This window comes from Netta rufina, assembly GCF_964035555.1.
Source record: "Netta rufina genome assembly, chromosome: 4".
NCBI lineage: Eukaryota > Metazoa > Chordata > Aves > Anseriformes > Anatidae > Netta > Netta rufina.
The window spans coordinates 48,540,284-48,566,001 of NC_140127.1; the positions used below are offsets into that span (position 1 = coordinate 48,540,284).

The following is a 25,718-nucleotide window of genomic DNA, read 5'->3' on the forward strand; positions in this document are numbered from 1 at the left end:
CCGCTTCCGCCCCGTTACCATGGCAACGCGGCACGCGCCGCCGGCCCCGCCAACCGCCGCCCGCCCCGCCCCTTCTCGCGAGAGCAGCAGATCTCGAGCTGTGAGGGGACGGGGCTCCGCCCTCAGGGGCCGGCCCGCCCTGCCCCTGCTACCTCAGCACCCGCAGCAGTAACAATAGGAATCGCTCCCCGTTTTGTTCCCGTTTCAAAACAACACACCACATAAATAAAGCGTGTGATGAACACAGTTTAATCGAGAGTTATAGCCACGACCACGTTATATCTCAGAACACGAATACCTTCTGCAGTAAGGGAGGGAAAACGATGTGGTAGTCTTTAACGCCAACATAATTCCCAAGATGGAAAACATTAGTGAAGACAGTAGTACCCCTTTTGTGTACTACGAAGGTAGTGCTTGGTGCTTTCAGAAAAAAAAAAAAACAGCTTATAAATAACAATATCTGAACATTATGGGAGGGGAAAAACTATATCCGAAGTGTTTCACAGAATTAATGCTTTCAAACAGTACTTCAACATAGTTGATGAGCAACAAATTACCAAAGGTTTCATTTTGCCCTGAAAGATAGTTCAAGCAGGAGAGAGACTTGACGTATATGACAATTAGCTATGCATACATATGGAAATCCACCTTTTAAAAACAAACAGCACTTAGTGTTTGATTCCCGTATAACAGAGGCACAAACTTTGCTAGCTTCTTATTCACTTAATGAGACTGTGCAATACTGGAGCAGTAGTCTAAAATATCCTGTATAGTGAATTCCATAGTGATCCCTGATCCAGGGTAGCAGCGAGCTATCAGCCCTTCAAAGTGCTTGTACTGTCGTATAAACTCATCTTGCATCGAATGCCACACAACCTACCAAAAAAAAAAAAGAAGCAAACTTCAGGAAATGTCAACTGGCACAATAAGCTAAATGTGAACTACCAGACACAGGCTCATTAATTTATTCTCGGTTGAGGTGTCAAACTAAAGCTTGTCAAAAGCAAAGTTCTGTAAAGAGAGTTGCTGCATTAAAAAAATGGTTGAAGATTTTTACCCATTACGTTTCTTAAAAGTCTTTAATATTTACATCACTACTACCAAATCCACAGAGCAAAGCAGAAAATAAAGACGAGAAGGTGTATTTATGCATTTAGAAGGAATACCTAAAATAGGTATTGTTTTTGTCTTTAAAGAGAACACTCCAAACTAGACTAGTGTTACTAATTCACATTCAGGCTTTAAAAAGCTCTTAGTGTATGCTTAACTCTTAAACCTCCTTATCTTATAGTCCAGTGAGAAAGTTTACAGAATGTACTAAAAGACCTCAGTAATATACCATCAGAAAAGGTCTAATTGAAAGCATATTCTGCTATAGTGTACAAGCTAAGTTTCCTATCAGGTTAACAGTTCATTTAAATCTAGTTCTTTCTACTCCCAGTGTATTTTGCAGACTAGAGATCACTCACTAATGGTTCCTTTATGATCCCCTAGCTGTCCTTCTTCCAGAACTCTCTCCCTACCAATTATAGTTCAAATGAATTCATTACACCAAAAAGAATCAGAGCAGGATTATCAAAAAAAAAAAAAAAAAAAAAAAAGTCTCAGCTCAAAATTCAAGGGTTTCCAGAATTTTGCTGAAACTAGGTATGTCTTACAGAATATATACGTAAAAGACAATAAAAGCCTTTCTGTAAACAATAGATGTTTTTAAACTATGACTTAGTTTACCTGAAGTAAGTTTTCTTCTTCACAGAGATGTTTGTCTACCTTCTTGTAAAGATTATCCAATCCCTTCTTGACTTCCTTACCAGGATATTCCTTTATGACTTTACGAAGCTCTTGTTTATTAAAAGCCAGTTGATAGCTTACTTCTTCTTCTCGTATACCTTGGGCCACACGAGCTTCAACACCTTCAAAGAAATGCTAAAAAATAATAATAGCATTAATGATTACCATAGACCACAGCACATTTTTGGATGAAAATAACCAGATTTTTCATGGCAATGAAATTGTACTGACTATACTTCAGTTGTGTCTTAAACAAATGGTTTTGGGGAAGGAAAAAAAAGTGAGAAGAGAAGTAGGGTACTCTTGGCAGCCATGCTTGATTCTAAAATAGTAAATGGGGATTGTTACAGATGCACTGACAAAAATACCAGAGATTGCAAACTAAACACGTAAGAGGAAGTTATGCTACTCCATATAATTTTAAACTATATAGCTAAACTCAAATATACGTACATTTAATTTCTCAAGAGGCTGTCCGAGTGAGTAGATGACGTAAGACTGAAGATGATCGGTGTATTTCTGTTTGGCTTCTTTCTTCTCAGCCTCAAGACAAGAAATTTTCAGCCGAGAAAGCGTTGCAAAAATATGATGGAAGTTTTCCATCATGACCACATCTCTGGGTGTTTTCTGGCTTTCATTAGCTACTTTCTCAACTGAAAGGAAGCAAAATACTTAAAATACCAAAAGAGCAACCAAATTCAGAAAAACTGATAACCATAGCATTGCCAGAACAGGAATTTTGGATTTTATCACAAATATAACCATTTGTATGAATTACTACCATAGCAGCCACTAAATGAACAAATAGTTGAGTGCCTTCAAAAGTAGATATCAGATATGTACAGACCCTAAGGTTATATGATTAGTATGCAAAAAAAAAAAAAATCACTTATCAACAGACATAAAATAGGGACTACATATGGTCATTTACATAACTGAAAAACTACCACCATGTTCTGTGGAGGCTTTCGTTAAGCATGCTTTCATTATCCTTTATAAATTTCATGTGACAGAACTATTTAAAAAAATTGCTAACTCCCCTCTTTGCTAAAGCAAAATTCTTCAATAACAACTCCAACACCTTTTTTTTCCCCCTTCCTTTCTTTCTTCATCTACTTCTCACTTTATTTTTTTTCCTTATTAGTTTCATGGTCAGAATTACTGTTGCTTTCCAAACTTGTCTTGCATTTCTCTTACCCCCCACCCTGGCATTTATTTATTTTTATTTTTTTTAATAATAAAATAAAGAAGATCCCACCCAGACTTATCTCCTTATTTAAGCTACACTGGGGCAGAAGAGAGAGGAAACCACTTCAGACTGGGCATGTAGAGTAGCTGGGTGTGTAGCATTGCTCCTCTCTCCTCCCAGAGCCCTTAACCACTTCCCCCATCACAACCAAGTTACTCTGCAAATAGGCACAAAGGGAAATACCTAGCTTGCTTTTAAAGCATACATTATGTCAAAAGGTTTACACTGTTCTACTGATAATAGAGATAACCAAAATGTCAGCACAATGTTGGTCACATAGTTTGCAATAAAGACTCTTAAAATAAATTATCGATTAATTGGAGCAATGTATATACATAAGAAAAAATAATCATTTTAGTAAGTATGACCACCTCAGAACACCTACCGCTGACAAAAACAGCCCTAATAAGTTTTATGTAGGCTTTATCTAGATCTCCTCGTCGTTCTGCATTTTTGAAAATTGATTCAGCAAGGCCTGCAAACTCTTCAAACTCAGCAACAAATGGAAGGATCCCAACTTTACTTTTCTTTGAGATTTTCACTTCATCCATCTGTTTCATTTGATTACTCTTAAATTTAAAACAAAGAAAAAAAAAAAAAGGTGTTAGTCTCTAGTGTACAATTCCAGACCCTGTAACAACTAGTAAAAGAAACTAGTGAAAAAAATTGCAGGCACTGAAAAAGTTAACATGTATTCAAACAGGGAAATCATTATCTTTTAATCTGAGTTTTCATCCCTTCTTATCCTTATGAATTTGTTACAAGAAATAACTGAAGGAAAAAGGAAGATAGGCAAGTAAGGTCTTCCCGCTTTTATGTTCCTTTGCTTGCTTACTTAGTATTAAGAACAGATGACAACTTATCCACCAGAAGCAATTAGCAACTGATAGTTGGATTTTCATTCCACAATCTAAAACAAGGAACTTTGCTTTTCAGAATCAACTGAGCAAACAATTCATTCTGCCACTGAAAGCTTCACTGACCTTCTACTGAAATGTTATTTCTGAGTATAATCCAAGAGTCAGTTTCAAAATATTTTAAGCATTAAGCTGATCATGAATGACTAGTCTTGTTACGTTGGCCTTGAGTCAAATTACATTTATAACAACTAAAAAAAACTAGTTATACTAAGAAACATTTTCACTAAACTTGCCAAATTTCATATAATGGTCATGTTGTATTAACAAAGGCAAATTTCCTTGGCAGTAGAAGCTGTCTCTCCTACTGCCAAAAAATTAGCCACTTCAACATTCAACAAAAAACTGGTTTAGGTAAGATAAAGATAGCTGAATACATGGAAGAGAAGTCTATTTGGCAAATGATGCAGGTTTTGCTTTTCCCTTGTGAGCCTAAGTCCATGAGTGTTTTTTTGTTTTTTTTTTTTTAAAGTAAGAAAAAGTCAGCTGTATTTTACTTGACTGACTTCAGTAAGACTGTAAGTTGAAAACAACTAAAACAGTCATCTAGCTCACAGGAGTAAGATCTTAATGAGTGGTCATATTTCTTACAAATAGCTAATTATTCAAGAAAAGTGGAACAGAGAGGGGGGGAAAAACACAACCACCGATTACTTTTTTTTTTTTTTAAGGCCAATATACTAGCAATGAATTTACTCATTTTCACTTCAAAATTATAGCAAAAAGTCTAACTATAAAAATGCAAAATCAAACACGATGGAAGTGGGCTTCCTATAATATTATAGTTAGCTTAAATCAGAATAACTAAAGAACTTACAATGCACTTATCAAAGTTCCTTTTGACAGTCACCAAAACATTTCCAAGTGTTGTGCTGAGAAAGGAAGCTGGGTCCACATTTTGTGCTGTCCATACATGATGACTCATCTTAACTAACATATAAAGGGAATTAAAGCTATCAATCTTGTCCCCCAGTGCTATAAGATTATTCAGTTCAGGCTCAATACAACGAAATATTTTTGTCATCATTTGCCGGATCATGTCCTTCCTAGTAAAAATGCACAAGAGAAGTATTACTCTGACAGTTTACTGGACTATTTTACATGTTCTTAGATACATATTTTTAGGATAAATTTATTGGATCCAAATCCAATTTTCACCCAACAAGTCTCATGATTTTCAGAATGCTGCTAAGTGACAAATAAAATGCCAATGCCTCATGGTCAAAAAAACAGCAGTCACAGGTATGAGATATTCCAACAAAATATCCTGTGTAGAATCTGGCTCACACTTAAATTCAGAATTTTGCTAAGCATAATTTGCAAAGCCTATTTTACATATTATAAAACCCAGTTTCACTTGAAAATCACATATCTTTATTCTACTGTAGACATAAATATTAATTCTATATGCAAAATTATTATTTTTAATATTTGCTGACACATTAAGTGTCTAGTTACAAATTCAGAGTTCACTATTCATTTTCACTAGAAGGGAAAAGTTTACTACAGAGAAAAAAGCTTTATATTACAAAGAAGTTCTTAAGCCTACATGTGAACTAAGAATAAACAACATCAGCACATACTCCGATGATATTGTTTGTGGAACACCAGAAGGGTATGAACGAGATAGATTTCCTCCATCCATTTCCTCAGCTTCATTCTGTATGAACAAAAAGTGTAGGAAGCTGAAAGTTTATCTCAAATTCCAAATTTAACTGATAAGCATGTCTGACAAAAACAGTATAAATCATCAGATTTATTTTTTTTTTTCCCCAAAGTAAATACAATGGTTTTCTGGGTTCTGGTAGAAGATCTCTGGTCATGTTTCTCAGTGCTATATACAATTACTTTCCATGGCCTTCCTACGTAATATCATGAAACAGTATGCTTAGTGTGAGCTTATGAGAAAAAAAATGCAATGGCAAAAGAAACAGTTTTGGTTCTTTCTTCTTTTTCAATAGATTTTGTATCGGTCAGCCATAAAACAAAGATTCTGCCAGCTGATAGAGAAAAACAAATGACTGATCAGCCATATCACACAATTGCCAGATAAATTCCAAAGTTATATTTTAAACAGGCCTCACAAGGCTTGTTCAGCATTTAAGTTCTGTCACTGAATTAAGAGAGTCATACCGTTGTTGATCCTGAGATGCCCTGATGTTGCTGTAGTTTGAAAAATTTACTAATGAAGTCCTGTTCGGCCAGACACAGGGGCTCCAGTTCACTTAGAACTTGCTCAAAAATCTAAAGACAAACAAATATTTTAATCAATACATTGAATATTCTGAACAGCTAGAAATACTCATTTTATTTGTTTATTTCCTAGGATTTCATTGTCCATCTTCAGTAAGGTTTAGAAGGCTGATTTCTACTTAATAGAAATGCAAACAGCTCAGTTTTTAATTTTCAGAAGTGTTACCTGCATCTTCAACAACATTTTCTTGTTTTCTCAACAACATTCATTTATTTGTTATACAGGCATATATTTCCTCCCAGAAAACAGACAAACAAAAAGACCAAGGATTTAGAGAGAGTAGAATAAAAATAATTGTTTCCATCAAAAGAATTAATGGAGAACATGAAAATTATTTTTTAATCTCTCAGAGGAAGAACCATTCCTTTCCCCCTCACTCCAAAAATACGTACTTTTTTATACTTGAGAAGGATATGCAAGACAGTTTTAATCCAAAAGTAGGTAGGATTCATAAGCAACATTTCTGTCTTACCTTATCAAATTTTGTTCTGTCAGCCACATCAAGATCAGAGGCAGACATGTTTCCCATATCCAACAGTGAGGATGACTGAGACCTACGATTTCCTGAACTCTGAACAGAGAGTTTATTTAGGCTAGAAGTAGACCCAGTCAATTTTCCAGAGCTTCCATGAAGACCTGTTAAATAAAGAAATAATGAAAGAGGGATGCAAAGGTAGAATAAAATACTCAAGAACAAGTTCATTACAGAACGCAGGGCCACTAGCAACTTTTGATCTTGTACATTAAAAAAAAATAAATCACTTTTCATCTAAGCTGAAAATGCTTCTGCTATAAACCGATCTTTTCCTCATTAAAAAGTAACTGAAGTACTTCAAGTTTCAAAGTTGAGTACAATGCAGATATCTAAGTATTGTAAAATTATGAAAACACATTGTAACAATTGTACATTGTACAATTTTACACATTGTAAAATTATGAAAAGGGTATAAAAGGCATGAAACTGTCAAACAAAGCAATACTAGGATAAATACTGTCCGTGAAAGCAAAGATCAGCTATGATCTTTGTAAATATATGCTTTGGGCAAAGGCCACCATAAGAAGTAGAATTAATCCAAAAGAAGGGAATAATAAGAAGTTTTATAGACACCATCCGTCTTGAACTTGGTCTTTCTACTGTTAATGTCCTTTTGGCTCCATAGCTATATTTTGCCTGATCTACAATCCCAGGTGAACTCTGCTGCTACCCCCATCCCTTTGATCATAACTAACATTCAGACATTTCTTTCTCATATTCTGTGGCCTTCACATAGGTGAGGTGCATTTTTATTTCTTTGTGATTGAAATTTTCAGATATGTTGAAACAGGATGGAGAAAGTCAGTAATCGAAAATAAAAAAAAAACATCAGAAGAAGTCATCTATAGTTGACCCACATGTAAACTTCTCACATCTCAACCATAAAGGCACTTGAAAGCAATTCTACACATTTAATTTAATTGCTATATTGGTATCTTAACGTAACTGCCCAGGTCTAAGGGCACAAACAAGACAAAGTCTATTTATCTAATAAAAGCTGTTATCTCAACCTTCTGGAAGAGCTGGAAGACTAAGACAAGTAAGATCTCAGGCACAAACTTTTTTTAGATCAACTACTAGCATGGGAAAACAGATGTTGCCTTTACCTGCAAAACTTCAACTTCTATGTTGGGCAATTTTTGCTGTACTTCACTTTGCCTTGCAAAAACAATGATTCTGCTAATGCGTATTTCATTCTGAACAAAATGCTTTCATGTTAGGTCCATTTTCCATGATGCAGTGCTACAACTTCACATTGACACACATGCATTGACAATATCAACTAATGCAACTAGTTATACTCACTCTCAGTTTCCTGTTTGACAGCACTTTCTTTTCGAGGCAGTGTAGCTGGGATGGATTAGGTTGCAAGCATCAAAGACAAAGACAAGTTAAAATGCAGTTTGCACAAACCATGCACAAGATGCAAGTTAAGCTCTAACTGGAAAGAAACATGCAGAGAACTATAAGCAGCAAGTAACTACATTGCAAACACATTTAGTTGGAGAGGTACTATTCTAGAAATTGAGAATCTAAGCTACATGGAAAACAGAGTAAGTTCTTAGGTATTAAACTTCACTTTTTCCTATATGGTGTGTTTAAAAAACATTTTTAGTAACACGTATTTAAGTTCTCACAAATTGAGAAGTCCATTAAGTTAGGGGTTTATTTATAGGAGTTAATATTGCAAAGGACTCAGTTTCCAAGACCAATCATATCAATACTATTTATGAAGAAATTTAAATGCATTTATGTAGCTTTGTACTGAGTCAGAGATGTATTCCACCTCTTAAATTTAAGAGAAAAAAAAATGATTAAAAAAAAATGCATCAAAAACTGATGACTGAGAATTTGGAGAGGATGAAAACAATGAATTTGTAGTAAAAAAACAAAACAAAACAAAAAAAACCACCAAAACTACAAGGCTCCTTTTTTTTTTTTCTTCCTGGTTTGTGCAGAATAAACCAATTTCTACAAGTGGACTTCGATGTGAAATTTTGAATAAATGCGCGTGGTAAAGTTTCCTTACATTTGTGGTACATAAAGAATACCTAACCAGTAAAAGGCATTCGCATACATACATTAAAAGCAGTATGTGGTATTAAGAAGATTTTGATGAGGATGGATGCTACAAGCCCCCCAGAATGGAGCAGGCAAGCAGAACCTACTGTAATAGAATGAGTAAATACTTCTAAATGCCACAAACATGTCTTAAATACCAGATGTTTTCAAGTAGCCACCACCACTGACAATTCTAATGTCAAAGTCCAATTTAATTCCAGCCTAGTTTTTTAAATCTTGGGTTTTGTGCAATTTTGCAATAAGGAGGTTTATGGCAGATATGTTAAGCATATGCACCTGCCATGCATTTGTCCCACTTCTTCATAGTCCTCAATTTCCAAATGCATGGGACTGTATTATAAAAGGCAGAGAACCTACAGGCAAAGATCAGACAATCAGAAGCATCAGAGTGGCCTTTGAGAAGCCACGTCGTATAGACATACGACAGCAGTAGCACTCTTTCCCACACTTGATTTTATGGTATTTAAGTATCAAAGTCTTGGCTTCAAAAGAAAAAAAAAAAAAAAAAGACTACTGAAGACAAGTGTGAATGTGATTATTTTTTTGCCATAAAAATGCAGACAAAGAACCTTGCACTAGCATAGAATGCCAGAATTCTCCCAGCATCCCCGCTGCGTTTGAGGCATTCCTATAGCAGTGCTATTCCCAAAGCACAAAAAAAGGCAAGAACAAACACCAACACAGCTCGGAAACAGGTCATCCTCAGCGTCTGAGTACAACTGGAGCATTATGCACCTACACTGTTTCTTAAATAAGTTTACTATTAAGAAGTGATGTATTTTGAATTAGTGCAACCAGTCATTACAATCACTACCTTCAACATAGAAGCCTTTGAAATTACATATTGTTATAAACTGTTACAAAACACACACAACTTGATATTAAAATAAAGTGAAATCATATAACAGATTTTTAAACATACATAATTTACTTTCCCTGCTTCATAAATGGTACTAACAAGAACATGATTAGGACTGAGGAGCGAAGCTTTCTTGATCTAATTCACTGTCAAATTTTCTTGCGGCCTCATGACATGGCCACTGATAACCATTACTTAATGGCCTAATTACCATTCACAATATTATGAATTCTGGGAGGAGCCTCACTTCTTCCAGTCTTGGCTATGTAATTGGTGCCTACCACCTTGCAGAAGACTGCACACCTGGGGTCAAGTTTTGTACGCAAACCAGTCACCAGCAAAACTCAAACATAGTAGGACTGAGAACTACAACAAAAATCAAATGAACAGCAGTGGTCAGAAATTCTTTGCTATTTTCCTCCTGTGCAAACATGCTTGGAGCTCACAGAAACACACAACAGAAGCCTTCTGGAAGTGCAGCAATTACACTGGTTAATTGGAGGAGTTCTTTCTCCAAAATGCAATGTCACAATGCTTACGGATATCAGGAATATAATTGCTGATATAATAACTGTCTCATCACAAACGCAGATCACAAATGAATTGCCAGGATATAATGTTTTAAAAGTCAGTTTATATTAGGATAAAATATTTTGTTCTTCCAGTAAGATAGCTTTTCGAGATTTAGGAATTTAACTGTTCTGACAATGACACATTACGGCATCCCTCGCTCTCCATGTCCAACAGCTTGAACAGACTAATCCTTCCTGCCTCCCCTTCCTTTAACGAAAGCCTCACCACTCTCCTGCTTCCTTACTCTCATTCCCTTTTTCTGCTCTCCACCACAAACAGAACCCAAAACAGGTATGGCAGAACATACAAGTTCAAGCTGCACCTCACTTAGAATTTAGAATTTGGAATTTAAAACTTGGAATTTAGAACTGGTAAACCATGACAGATATCCTAATACCCTAACCACTTTGAAACAGTGCACTTGAAAATATAGAATACCCAAAATATAAATATTTCTATATTACTGTTGCTTTCTAACTGTTCAGGTTATTTATTTATTTAAAAGCTTTACTTCTGTACTCATACTAGACATTTTACTCCTATCAGGAATACCAACTCCCTTAAATGGGAAGGCCTACAAGTTAACCAAGTGTATCCAGTCTCAGATTACAAAGCAAATCTCAAGTTTCCTCAAATAGAGCTGGCATTAAGAGTAGCTTCTTCAAAATCCAACTGAATTTCACTATATTTCAGTTGTGCTACTTTGGCCTTGGGGAAGCCAGAAGTCTTGCCAATCATATTTTTACCCAATTTTCACCTTGCCAAAAGTGAACATCTTTAGACCATTAAAAAACTGATGTAGGTGTTATGAGTATTTTATAGACAAATAATAAAATTCAAAGAAAGTCAGATGCCTCCTGGAAGCTTACCAAACTTTTTTCCTTCTTTGGTTGTGCCTGTCATCTTGATCTTGGCAACTTCAAAGAAATCTTTTATTTCCCTTTCATATAGTCGCGATAAATAATCCATGTAATTCTTAAATTAAAAATGTAAAGTTAGTTAACAGGTAAACACACTGACTTATTTTGATTACAGTTAAATAGATCTTAGAAACAGCATGTAAACAAGTAACGATGAACCGTTTCAGACTGTATTTGTATATACATGTATGTATGCAACATGCATAAAAATGTATTCATGACGTTTGAGTAGTTTTTATTCATTTTCTTAGTGGATCCATTGAGCACCAGACACCACTACTCCTCCTCCATAAGGAAACATTTACAATGTGATACATACAAATAGAATTACAGGTGAGAGCATTATAGAATTTAATTCAAGATTAGAATGGAAGGAATTCAGCACTGTTATTCACAGTCTCACCTCTTCCTGAATATGGTGTCCTTAATTACACCTTCAGCAGGAAAACAGAATGCCTGAAAACTATGGGATGCAGAAGTGTACTTGTGTGCTTACTACAGGATTCAATGAATCCCAAATTAATTTGTCTGCAACACTGCCAAAAATAAGCTTGAATTTTAAGATGACAATTGGCAAAATGACTGAAAGAAGTCTGAAAATTATCACTTCCTTAGATTTTTAGTACAAAGGTTATAATTTTTTATTCATGGGCAAAAATCACCCAATATTTTTCTTCCCTTGTTTACCTCAGAATTTTGTTACTTAGCACACACACTAAAAAGAAAAATAAATAAATTATTGAAGACCACCTCCAAGGTGTCAGCCATTTAACATTTGCAAAAGAAGAAGTGTTTAAAAGCCATTTTAGGACTCTAATTTAAAATCTTCATGGTTAAGATTTAGGAATGGTAGTACTTCAATAAAAGATTTGTTCTGTTACGGAACAACTGTCCCAACTTCTATTCAAACACTTTCTTCCACTTCATGTCAGTTTTAAGCAAGATAGTTAATTACACATATACAAAGCCAAAACATTTCTGTTTGATCTGCTTTACAAGAGACCTCTGAAGTTTGATAGTCAAGTGAAATGAAGAAAATGAGGTCTGAAATGAAGAGATTGAAGTCTGCTGAAATAAAAACATCATAAAGGTAAACAAGCACATCAACATGAAAGTAACTTAATTTTTAATACTAGATTGTAAAATGGTAAACTTGTTTCAAGTAAAGGTTAATGTGACATTAATATATTAACCTTCACTTAACGTGATACTTCAGAACGGAGACACAGATAGCATCTTGGAAAAAAAAAAAAAAAAAAGACAGGACACAACAAAGATGGAAAGTGAAGTTTCCTATTCCAGAGAGATGATCGGTGAGTTAAATTTAATAAAGGAATATTAAAAGAATATGCACGCAGATGGAAACAATTCTTTTGACTCTCAAAAATAGTCCATTATGTAAACTCTGTAGCATCATTTGAGCACTTCACGTACCTTTGTTAGCCCTTCATATTTTCCATAATCTGTGTTCTTAAGCCACTCCATGAGTTTTGCATATCGAAGTAAGTCTCTGTGAAATGGATGGTGATTGGGTAACGTCAATTCAACAGAGTGCTGGGCGAGAGTAGAACTCTGATCGTGGCCCTTGATAAGAAATAGTATGAAAATAAATCAGGAAACTCTATACAAACATAGAAGAAGTTTCCTCAAAAACTTGACCAAATAGACAAATTCAGACAAATAGCACAGCATCAAAATATCTTGCATAGAAAAAATGTCTACAGACCCAGACTGAAGAGATATTTAATATAACGCAAACATTGAGTTTGGCAGACAATGCACCTTAGTAAGCTTGTTCATTGCAAGGCTCTTGCAGTTTACAGTATTGCCTTCAGGGTGAGTCAGCTTGGCATTTTTTTTTTTTTGCACAAGAATGCAAGGTGAAGATTTAATGACAAGTGTTCAACTGTTTTTGAAAAAAATCCAAGGTTATTGCGTGGTTTCTCTAAAAATTACAAAACAAACAAACAAACAAACATAGGTACTTCTTCTTAGGCTCTTATTCCCATATACTGTAAGACACTTCAAATTGATGAACAGGTGACCTGGGTGTTAATTACGAGCTTTATGCTCCTCTGAAAATCTGTAGAAGTCCAATCCACTTGAACCATATCTTAAAAAGATGAGTTGGCACATTCTATCACTTGCTCTCCTGCACTCACACACATACTTTCAGTAACCATACACTAGAGTTAAGCAATTTAGGACATGCGGCATAAAACAATCCATTTAACAGCAAGCTGCTAAGTTTACACTCCACCTTTTCTCTGGGCTACCTCCTGAAAAACATAATATCCTTTAAATGAGGATTACAGCATATTTCTCGAACAACATTAGTATCTGGCTTGTTTAAGCTTTCACTTGCTTGAACTCACAAGCTTCCTGGGCAATTCAAGAAGCAAGATGACACTGCAGTTCAGCCATATAGCAGAATGCTCACACATTAGCTCAGTGTTAGAGCAGAGGACAACGTCAAAATGGCTTTAACATTTTCTGAAAAACCTTTTTTTAAACCAGGCTTGTAAGGAATACAGCAACAGAACTTGATCTTAAGTATTAATCTATGCCCTAACAACACAAAAAGATTGCCTAATTAATCTCTGGTTACTGTAGTATAATAATATACAGGTGTTTTAGAAAGGTCAGACAGATTATTCCTAATTTTTCAAATATATATTACAAGTTTATGCTACATAAGTTTATAAAAAAGAACAATTTTATACTTCTAAACTAATAAACATAGGCCCACATGTTGGTGAAACTTTTTTTTTTTCATCTATTGAACTCTGAATCAAAGTATGTCTTACTTGTATTAGCAGCTGCCTGTACAACCTTAATTTGCCATTTTAATTTAGAAACGTGTCTTATTTAGATTTCTTCTTCAGTATTTATTTTTCAAATAAACATTCTAAACAATGCACACTTCAGATGTTCAAGTATTCCAGTTACCTTCCAAAAAAATGGGACTGAGAACTGGCTCAGCAGTTCAGAACAGTCTGTTCACCAGCCTAACAGAACCATATCATTTTAAGTAAGATAACACAGAAATCTGTTATACCTGCAGCACTTGAATCCATGCCTCAAAATGAGGTACATACACTTTCTTTCCTTTTTTTTTTTTTTTATTTTTTTTTTATATCTCCACAGAAAGCTTAATGCAGAGGCTCATCTAGCACACTTAACGAACTCTTCCTGCTTAATCTTGCAGTGAAGCTGTATTTTTACCTGTTGACTAATCCCGGGCAGCTAACAGCAGGCCACAACTTTTCAGAGGACGAGTTTGTACAAAAGCCACCATGAGGCCAGAGTTAGTACCAGAATTAATAATAAACTACAAATTTGCAATGTTACTCATTTGCAACAGCACTGAGAAGTCTCTTTAAAAGTATTTCGTCTAATACACAAAATATTATGTAGTAATAATAATCTCTTACCATTTTTAATAATAAAATCCTCAGCGCAGAACATCAGAAAAGGCACTCTCTTAAACAGCCACTTCGACATGTGATTCTGATATTCAAACTTTGTGACTGTACTTAACATAGGCCATTTTTAACTTGCTCATTTAGAGGCCAGGAGAGATGGCCTGTGCTGTTTTTCAAAATACAAAATTTAATAGGAGAAGCATAGCTTCTTACGAAAAGAAACATAGCTTCTTTTTGTGTAAAGACAAAAATTTTAACATGCTGTAGAACTCAAATTCTCCCACAAAGCAAAGAAAACGTAGGAAATGCTTCTCTGCCATAAAAACAGGCTTGCGTCCTCAAATGCCATTATCCATCATAACTCTATTCCAATGTCGCATATAGACTAATACATAAAAAATTAGGACTTCTAAAACTTTTATTGTACTAATATGTATAAATAATGAGTTACCTTTATTTACAAATATTACAGTTTAACACAACTGTAGTATCTGTATAGTTGTACACGTATTATAATTTTCTGAAAATATTTTTTTCCAGCATACATCTAAATCTGTGTCTCTTTGCAAACTCTGTAGATAAATTAGAGGAATTTCATCTTACAAGCAGATCAACAAAGCTTGAGAGGTGATGAAAAAACTGGAAGTGAGAAGGGATGTAAGTCTGATGTTCTGCAACCAATAAGGATTTCTTATTTGTAAAGCCAAAGATGCAGCTGCTAGTTCAGTAAGTCAAGCTCAAAAAAATTAGTTGGAAAAGCTTGTATCAAACCTGATGTACTCACTGGAACTGAAAGATAGTACGGCTTGTTATAGAGTTGAAGGAGGGTCTGAGTAAACTAATTGGAGATAAAAAATACAGCAATAAAAAGATCGATGCTAAAGAAAGACATCTAGTCTTTAGGAAACCAAACTCAGGACAGCGATCTCTGAATATTTCAAGTTAAGGCTCAAAAACGAAGGTTTAAACATCTTACTTGTATGCTTCTTCTACAGCCGTTGAAGTAGAGAGAGCAAGAACTCTTCTCAGTCCCTAAGATCCTTAAAACTCAATGCTTTTTTTCCCCTCTTAATTACTCAAGCCTCACAACTAAAATATGTGTTCATATATTACATGATTTGCTCAATTCGGACAGATCAGTACAGATAGCAGATACCTGTAGTTTTTAATTTATTTATTTGAGAGATTCCTCTAGTCACTATAGTTTGGAATGCTTAGTAATTCCTCTGCTTGAAGTGCCTCTAGCAGTCCATTCAGTTACCACTTAGATCGCAGAACATGTCTAATTTTAGTTTGATTGCTTTTCTTTTTAGAAGTTTGGGACAGAGTATTTCATAAATAATAAGAAATAATACCTGCTGAACAAATACACTGTTCAAATGACTGGCAAGCCTCCGTGCAAATTGCTCACGCAAGTCACTAAACCGCTGCTGTTGCTGTTTGACTGCATGAAGCATATCATGTCCTAAAAACAAAAAGAACACAGTACAAAATATATAGTAACACATTGTATGTAGGCACCAGAAGGACCACTAGTCACAATTCCTTCAGTATATAGAAATGACATGTGAGTCTGATCAGAAAAGCTCATAAAATGAAAGCACTACCATCACGAATTTGGTATTTTAGACTGCAGTCTAACAAAAACATTACCTGGACGAAGAGCTACATTCATACACTGCAGAAGGGCATCCGCTGCATTAGTGCAGGCCTCAATGCCTCGAGAAGATGTCAGATCTCCCTCCTGAAGGGCTTTTATATGACCTTTAGCCAAATCCATGTGATTCTACAAAATAATGGATAGAACCGTCCATAAGCCAAAAGCAGGTTACAGCTTGCTACTCTGATGATCCAAGAATGATAAATACAAAGCCATTATTATAAAAACTTACTGAAGTTAGTGCAATAATAAAACTGAAAAATCAACTGTCATAAACAAACTTCATACGTGGTTACCATAGAGGGTAGCAACCTAGAAGAAATGTATACCCAATACGAACAGCGATACTATACACCGTAAAAATGCTTACCACTAAGAACTCGATCTCTGACAGCAGCTTCACATTATTGGTGTTGCTGAGATGGATTAGGTGGTTACTTTCTGAAATTTGATCCATTTGCTCTTTTACACTCTGAAGCATTTCTTCATAACTGCTCAATTTTATCTCAATTTGGTCAACTTCCTTTAGAGCTTCATCCAGCAACTTCATCAAGATATTCACCTGTTTCTCCGAGGCCATAATTGACTGGATATTTGCCTGTACAGAAAATTAAACCATAAGATTTCAAGAGACATTTTTTGTATCTCAAAAGCATTCTGATAACCTCTTCTGTCTCCATTACTGTCACATGGACAGTTTTCAAAGTGCTTGATGAAAGAGACAAAGCAGTATAAGCTTACAGTACTTCTCCTTTAAAGTGTTATTTGAACACAGCAGTCTCATTCTATGAGACTTCGTTATTTCATAAAGGAAAGATACAAACCCAAAACTTTTGTCAAGTTCTTAGAATTAAATAAATTAAATGCACAAAAATAAAAACCCAATAATAATCCCTACTGTCTTAAAACATTTATTTGCAGAAAAAGAGCTTAGGTGATAAGCTTGCATTTTTTGTTTCAAGAACAACAATCTCTGTAACAATCATTTTCAAAGTGTAAGAAAAATATATATCTTGGCAATTTTAGGAGTTTGTAGGCTATTTTCTCAAGACTGTTTTATCCCCTGCATCTCCTTTTTTTTTTTTTCTTCCTTAAGTGACATTTGGAGTGTTGGGCTGTTTTAAGAAGCAGAACAGCAAAGAATATGGTACTGTTACACAGAGATCTCAATACTGCAATGTTATCAGATTAAATGAAGTTCCTAATTACAACGAGGGTAGTATTTTAGGCATAAAAGTTCACATCTACTGACATAAATATGAATGACTCTTCTCTCTCTCTCCTTGTACCTCCACCTTCATAAACCATATATTCAGAATGCCTCCTTTTTTGAAAGCCTAAAATTCGCTCCAGAATAAGATCTTTAAAAGCTGATAACAGACAGGACGTAGTTCAGCTTAGGAGCAGATATATTTAAATATGAAGCAGAACATGTTAAATACGTTTTCAAAGAACACAGCATAGTCAGTATCAATGAAAACAGCTCCATATGCTAACACCATACATTAGAAAAAAATGTTTACCCCATCTAGCACTTGTAGCTCTCTAGACAACTTCTCTGCAAAGGCTTCAGCGTTAGAGATAGCATATTCACACCCTTCCATCATTATTTCTATATCCTGTTCCTCTCTTGCATTTAATTCTTGGTATTCATCCACAGCCTCTTCATCACCTCCTGCTACACTTTGATTCTCTCCACTTGGGACTGATTCTTGCGTAAAGAAAGGAAATAAAAGAATATTACCGAGAGCAGAAAAGTCAGCTTAAATACTCTTAAAACTCTTTTAAGTTCAACTACCTCTGAATAAATAAATCACTTCCATAAAGAGCATCTGCTACCTACACACACTTTTTTCAAGTCTTCCATGGGTTTCATTAAGATTTCCAGAACTGGTTACAGTGATGCTTTCCAAATCGTGCAACATAAGAAAAATAGAAATTGTCAATTTCGTTTATTGCATGTACAAAGGGACATACTGTCTTTGTTCATTGACCTCTCATGCTGGTAATCAGCATCTGAACGTACTGCAGTATTATTCTAGAATTGTTAGCAGAAGACTAGTAGAAGCTAAAGTCTCAGTAGACAGAGCATAAAGTAAACATACTAGAGAACTTAAGAAATACATCATTAAATAAAACTTGTCTTGATGCTCAAGATAAGTTTCAAAGTAGCAAAACCAGTACTGAGGTAAATGAGAATGACATAACAGTGTTTTTTCAGAATTGATTTCTCATTGTAGCATTTAATTGAAGAAACCAGTCAACGACTGAAAAGCAATTTACAGAACGTTAGTGTTGTCCAGGCAGAAACTATTTAGAACAATTGAGATATCTCTTATCTGCAGCAACTTTATAAGCTATTTAAAGTCCTATTTACAAAAAGAGAAACACAAAAAGCATATTATTTGAGACAAATTGCTTACAAAGCAGAATAAAGGAAAAAGGTGTTACGCACCTTCTGCAACTTTAGGTAGTTCTGAAGAATTAAAAGGTATGGAAAAGCAGAGGAAAGGAAGCAGAGAATATTAGCAGGCAAAGCATGAACAGTGTGTGCAATTTTAAGTGGCAGTAAGTATGAATGTTTTAACATTGAAAGAACTTGAAAAGTTAGAGGTCAGTTAAAAACAAGTTTCAGTCAACATCAACATACAGAAATGCTACCCTCTGTTTTTACACTTCTATTTCAAGTTCTTCTGCTCCAACCACTCTAGTATTTAATAACAATTTACAATTTAGCTACTTACAGAAGTAATGTAAGATACATCTACTCACTACACTTTACTAGGAAGTTTTAATTATTAAAAGACAATGTGAATGTAAAAATATTTAATACAACATGAGCAAACAAGATGTTAAGACTTCTTAGCATCCAAATCAGTTAGCTGTAATAGGATCCAGCAGAATTTAACGCGATTCACCACATGTAAACTAGAAACCAGATGAAAAACCTCATCTAAAGGTTAGAATGCTATTGAAGTATCATGTTTTAAAGCATCTTTGTAATTCATGGCAATTGAGAACCAGAACAAAATCAGATTTGTTACTCATTTAGACCTACCAAATCTCGCAGGTAGATTTTGTTTTGTTCAAAAACAAAATACCTTAGGAATACAATACATGTATCAATATTCAGCATTTCATTACTGAAATACTTTGATCCAGTTAACAGATTTCTGTTAACAGATTTTCTATCAGAAAATTAGATATCTAGTCACCTTGTTTATTGGAAGACTTCAAAATTATAAAATTGAATAATAAAAAAGTCAGGGTTAGGATTTTGGTTCTTTTCAGTACATCTGCTTTACATCAATAATTACTAAACTTTACACTGAACATGCAGTTGCAGAAACTTACCTTCCAAAAGTTGTGAACTGACGTTAGTAAAGTCAATTTTTTTCCTAAGATATCTCTGATTGAGTTTCCAGATACATGAAATGAAAGTGTTCTTTTCCACTGTGCTGCTTGCAACCCATTTGTACACTTTGTCAAAATGCAAATCAAATTCGGGATTTTCCTGCAGAAGACAGGATATGTTACAGGCTTAACAGTTAAATGAATAAATAATCTCTGCAGCTCAGAAAATCATTTACTTACTGAGATGGTAGAATAAAATGAAATTACACAGATGACAACCTTTAGCTGATACACTGATACTGGCATCCTGATGTGCCTTAATGAAACGCTAAAACACTGGAAGTAAAAAAGCAAAATTTATGCTATGAATATAGTATTTTGTCAAGGCAAACGAGGCAACAAAAACATTGTACAGAGATCTATGAGAGTTTCAAGAAACATTTGAGAGCGCTGTCTGTCCTGAGACACCACCCCGAAAATGTCTAAGGCCTTGTGTTAGCTTCCTGGTGACAAAAATGGTAGCTGGAATTACTGACAACATATACAACACAACCAAGGAGACTCAGAGAAGCAGGCACGGGAAGAAGATTATGAACACACACACACACACACACAGAGTATTATATCTTTATCATATATATATATGTATATATGAGATAGTATCTAATACCATAAAACAGGATAGAAAAAATTATTTGGTACTTTAATGGTTCTACGTAAAAACCTACTATAAGAAGTATTTCAACTAGATTTATTCCTTGATGAGACACAGCTTTGGTAACATTTGATTAAAATAAATGCTTTCCTTTCTACAGACACTTAAGAACTCTGTATGGTCTATAATTGATAAAAGGGTGTTATAATATTCTAGGTGTTCTACAAAATTGCACGTACTTTAACAGCATCTTTGGCATCGACAACAGCAAGATCTCGAAGTGCCCATGCAGTCTGCCTTTTGTAGAAATCACCCTTGTCAGATTTTTTCACTTTTACCACATTTACTTGCACTGGTCGTTCTGTTGTCACTGTAAAAGGAAGTAGAACAGTAATTTCAAAATGCTCGAATTACTGTAACATCCGTTTCTGCTGTATTTCAACTTCTGAAGTAAGTTATTTGTAGGAGAGATTTGATAATTTTTATTAGATGAAAAGATACTCCTTGAAACAGGTTCCATCCACAATATCTACAGCTCAGTTGAAATATCAGTCACCACATACGCAGCTCCTGAAATACTGAACCCAATTTATTGATGTTTGATACAGCAAGACTATGGCCACATCCCTGACAGCACCAAAGTCATTGGAGATTACATTCCAAATTAAAAAAAAAAAAAAAAAAAAAAGATTCCTCAGTTTAAATTAAAAAACAAAAACAAACAAACAAACAAAAACCTAGCAGGCTAATTCATTGATGGATTGGACCGAAGCACCAGCTATATATAATAAAATACACATACTCAAAGGAACATCACAACTCAGTTCAGTTCCTATGCCTTTCTACAGTGCTCTGCCTTGAACTCTAACCAGCATTCCTTGTTGTACCTTATTTAGATTGATCAACGTCAATGTCTACTAAATCCTCCTTTTGAGCAATAGATAAAGCCTACTTCAAAAGCCCATCAGTCCCACAAAAATAAATTTGTATCTTTCATCCCAAATTATAGAAATCCAGATACAGAAGTACAAGACTTTTGTTCCTTTCTTAAAAGAAGCAATAACACACGTATAAGCTACAACTGATTTTCTCCATTAGAAATTGAAGCACTTGTTTTATAAGGGCAAGAAATAATATTATAATTTATTGTAAAGAAAACCTAAGAGAAATATAACTGAATAAAAAAAAACAACGATGAAATTAAAAAAATATGATGTGGTATTACATACCTGTTGCGCATAAAAAGCAGTTTCTCTTCTTTTTGCCTGCTTTGCATACATTCACAATGCTCAATAAGCGTTCATCATTGGGAGTGAAAATATCCCTCTGTAAAGCATGCTTGATTGCAGTCATTTTCCCTCAGCTGAAAGATTTTAAGAAGTCATAATACATTCAGGCATATTTAACACACAGATTGTTTAACACGCAAAAAGTCTATGGAAACAGATCTCTGCATATCTAGAATCAGGACTAAGTGTTTATTTGTTTGTTTGATTTTTAAAATGTTTTGCAAAGACCTGTTTCATTGTTCTCCTCAGCTGGCACATGCTATTAAATGTAACAGCCTGTTCTTACTCCTCTTTATCCTCAGGAGGGTCAGTGACTTGTTACAGTAATGTACAAGAACAAAATGCATCTTTGTAGCTGGTAGAGAGTTTGATTTGAAGACACAGTAAAGCCGTTATGAGTAGGTTGCCACTATGTTTGACTTGTTTGCAACCTTTTATTTGGTACATGGACAGAGCTCAGAAATGGAAAACATTTCGGTCTGTATTTATGGGGTTTCTCATCTGGCAAGGGAGCAAAAGGGAGCATATTTCATTAAAAGAGAAAGAAAGTATGTATGCCTAGGAATAAATCAAGAGATTTCTTCCAGGAATCAGGCAGTGACCTTGAACCACCTATTCTACAAACAAATGCTAAAAAACAAGGACTTCTGATTGAAAGATATCAAACAGACATCATTTATTCACTCTCACAGCCTGTAACAATGCACATGGAAGACTGCACAAGGAAGGACATCAGGGACGGCCCTTTACATCTTCTTGTACAGCGGCAGATGCAGCTTTAAAATCAATGATGTAGTCACATATAGAACCAGGCCATCAGGCTGCACATGTGAGGAGCATTGCCATTAACAGCACAAAAACTTTCCAAACACCTTACAGTTTGTTCTCTATTTTTTTTTTCCCTCATTAAGAACATGGCTTTCAGGTAATTTGGGGAATGTGAAGGGGCAGACAAAGAGGTAGAAAGATGGGGGGGGGGGGGGGGGGGGAGGACTGGGAGCACTTTGCAGGATTTGCAGAGGTAAAATAATACTAAATTAACTGTGTGGTAAAGAAGAATAAAATCCTGAGACAGTCACAAATTTCTGAAAGAGACTTTCATCATAATCACCTGGTTCTCTAGCAAAGCATGGTCTAAACCCCACAAGATTCTAAAAAAAAAAAAAAATAATGGGGTGACAGGGATAATAAGCTAAAAAGAAAGAAACTTCCTAAAATGAAGGGATTAATAGTATTTACCAGATTCAGAACAGATCCTCACACTACAGAGATTGCTCTAGTTCGAGTAAGAAGAGCATCGCACAGACATCATGGTTCAATGTTTTTATTTCAATAGAGGAGCTCCAACATTACTCTCAACTTGTGCCTTAAAATTCTACGGTGCGTTACGAACACGATCGATATACATCCCATGCTATGCTGCCTGATGCTGAAACAATACGTGGAGCTGAATTTTAGACTGCGTTTTCCTGTTGGAGATACTTGGGCTGCTTCCTGTAACAAACTTACAGTGAACAAAGCATTCCCTTGGCATAGGAAACAGAAAAGGCACCGATTTTGCTTTTAGTCTTATGTCCCACTATTCCTCAGCTCTGCTTCCCACCATGTGTCAGCTGAAGGAGTTTGGTAGTTTAATGATCACTGACCTAACAGCTTTGGGAAAACAAAGGTCATCTACCAAGCTGCAATCAGTTCTGCCCAGCGTACAGAGCTCACAGCACTCAAAGCAATGCTGTTTATGTGACACCCCTAAGTAACACTCCGCTGTTAGCAGCTATCCAACAGCCTTCCTTACCCTTCATCCAATGCTGGGCCCAGCTTCTGTTTCCAAATTGCAGCAGGACGTGCTTCTGTTACTCTGTGGCAGATGCCTAAGACAAGCAAAGCACTGACAACCCAACTCATTTTACCAACACCACCTTTCCTTCCCAATTTAGGTTTTATCTTCTAGTCTAAACCACATTCAGACTGCTGCAACCTGCTAACTCTCCATTTCAGTGCCCACACAAGCTGTCGGGGCTGTGCAGAATACACCTCTCCCATAAAACAGAACACATTAAACCTGAGCTCCAAGACTTACTCTGACGTGTAGTCCAACCTCCACTGTAAATTCAACTCTCAGTCAAAACCCTCACGATGGGTCAGAAGCAAGCACATCACTATGTTCTTCATACACGAATCAGGGCACGGTTTGGGTTGGAAAGGGGTTGTTTTAAGGATTATCTGGTTCCAATCCCCTGCCATGGGCAGGGACACCTCCCACCAGACTAGGCTGCCCAAAGCCTCATCCAGCCTGGCCCTGAGCACCTCCAGGGATGGGGCATCCCCAAGGCGAGGAGCTGGAGATAAAGCCGCTTCCTCAGAAAAAAAAAAAAATGCTTTCAGATAACTGTATGGCAGCCTAATAAATCCCTTCCAACACTACTGCATTTTTCTCCAGTCACGTTACAAACAGATCTTCTCTTACAAGAAACCTATCCAAGACACCACCACCCCACCGAGGGAGCCAGCCCAGGAAATACACGGGGAAGACTCCATAGGAGCCAAAGAGCAGCCATTTCACACCAAAACCCTTAACGGGGGGGTTGCGTAAATACTACTGATCGGCCATTGAACACCAAAACCCTTATGGGGGGGTTGTGTAGACGCCAAGGGGTCGCTCACGGCAGCGGCAGCCCACCCGCCCCCGGCGCCAGGAGGGGCGCCCCGCTCCCGCCGCGGCTCCTACCCGAGCCCGAGGCCCCGGGCGGAGCGGAGGGGAAGGAAGGGGCCGATGGTGCCTCACCAGGGCTGGAGAAGAAGGGGAACGGGAAGGCGGCGGCACCTCCGCCGCTTCCTCTCATGTGATCCCGGCGGCGGCGGAACGGGCAGGGCGGAGAAGGGAGCGGGGAGCGGGCCGGGGCTGCACCGCCTCCCTCGGGGCGGTGCTGGGGGGAGAGGGCGGTGCTGGAGCTGTGTGGTGTGGGTGGGAGCTGGGAAAGGGGCTGGGAAACCTCTGCCGAGATAAGGAAGGGCAGGGAGCTCGCTTCTGAGCTGCTAGGGGAGGTTAGCTGTTCTGTCAGAACTTGGCTGTGTAATTACAGGTCGTGAGGGGCCAGTGTGATCTCTCCACAGTGACCCGTGGGGGTGTGATGAGGGAGCTCTCCTCCTGAAAGACCCGGCGAGCCCATCAGCGGGCTCCTGGTGTCCCTGTGTCCTCAGCAGACCTCCTGGCAGGGTGGTGAAGAAGTTGTGCAGCTTGTAGGAGACGAGAGCATTTGCTGAAGAAGTGCAGGTACACCCGGTGTTAACAGATAAAGACAACACATTACAATGTAGTGTAAAATCTTAGGATTTCAAGTGAGAAAGCATTCTATCTGAGCACAGCTGCAAGGGAACTGTCATAACTAAGTTAGGCCACAGCACCAGATTAATATATATTCTGTGAAAAACATTACAAGTTTGGCTTTATCCCTTAAGTAAATGAGAGTCTTTGGTGCCCACCACACCAAACTTCTCTAAGGAAGAAGTCACTCTGACTGCTAGTTGTGACATCCAGGATGTGGAACCTCACCCAGAGAAATGCCATCTGCATTTGGCCTTGGCCACTGTTGAATTTGGTGAATTCCACTTCAAACTTCGCCACGATGGAGGTTCTCCACATAATCAATACACTTCATTTTAGCATTACTCATGTAAATTAATACAGTATTTTTTTTTAAGGCTTACATGCTCAGTTAAGGCTGAAATCGTTACAGATTACTTGAACTGTATGATTTATTCACGGTAATACATCAGTATGCCTTGAAGGTAGGGTTGATAAAATGTATTAGCCAGGTCATTACCAATTAGGAAAAACAGGAAACATCTTTTTCAAGTTAATGATATAAATTGCCAAAATGTGGCCTTTTAGCATGCAAAATTGTGATCTCATTTTTCCTCTATTACATTTCTACTTGATGGAAAATATTTAACCATTACTGACTAACGCTGTCTTGCTGAACGTGCTTCTATTTTCTGACTGATAAAACAGCATGCTGTGTAATTCTGTAATATATCATTCATGAGGGCCAAGGTTAAAAGAGAAGTTTCAGTTGGGTAATTTCTCAGTTTCACCACAAAATGTAACTGTCTCTCTCTAGATCTATAAAGACTGGACAAGGCTGCCATAAAAAA

General features: G+C 36.5%; 1 protein-coding gene across 4 annotated transcripts; it reads right to left on the minus strand.

Moving 5' to 3' along the window:
* Nucleotides 1–224: 224 nt before the first annotated feature.
* EXOC1 (exocyst complex component 1) lies at nt 225–24,420 on the minus strand. 4 transcript variants are annotated; one of them, XM_084286578.1, is made up of 20 exons: nt 24,349–24,404; nt 23,359–23,434; nt 21,504–21,637; nt 20,514–20,644; nt 19,620–19,779; nt 17,789–17,976; nt 16,636–16,863; nt 16,259–16,391; nt 15,961–16,070; nt 15,390–15,443; nt 12,615–12,764; nt 11,130–11,235; nt 6,684–6,847; nt 6,091–6,201; nt 5,541–5,617; nt 4,775–5,003; nt 3,426–3,609; nt 2,245–2,444; nt 1,732–1,926; nt 225–876 (listed from the first exon to the last, which is right to left on the minus strand). In XM_084286578.1, exons 3-20 carry the CDS (start codon nt 21,625–21,627, stop codon nt 724–726), a joined length of 2,697 nt encoding a protein of 898 aa, XP_084142704.1. In that variant the 5' UTR covers nt 21,628–21,637; nt 23,359–23,434; nt 24,349–24,404; the 3' UTR covers nt 225–723. The 4 variants fall into 4 exon arrangements, with proteins under 4 accessions (XP_084142704.1, XP_084142705.1, XP_084142702.1 ...); XM_084286579.1 differs by lacking the exon at nt 24,349–24,404 and adding an exon at nt 24,292–24,340; XM_084286576.1 differs by lacking the exon at nt 23,359–23,434 and having other exon boundaries at nt 24,349–24,420.
* Nucleotides 24,421–25,718: the final 1,298 nt, after the last annotated feature.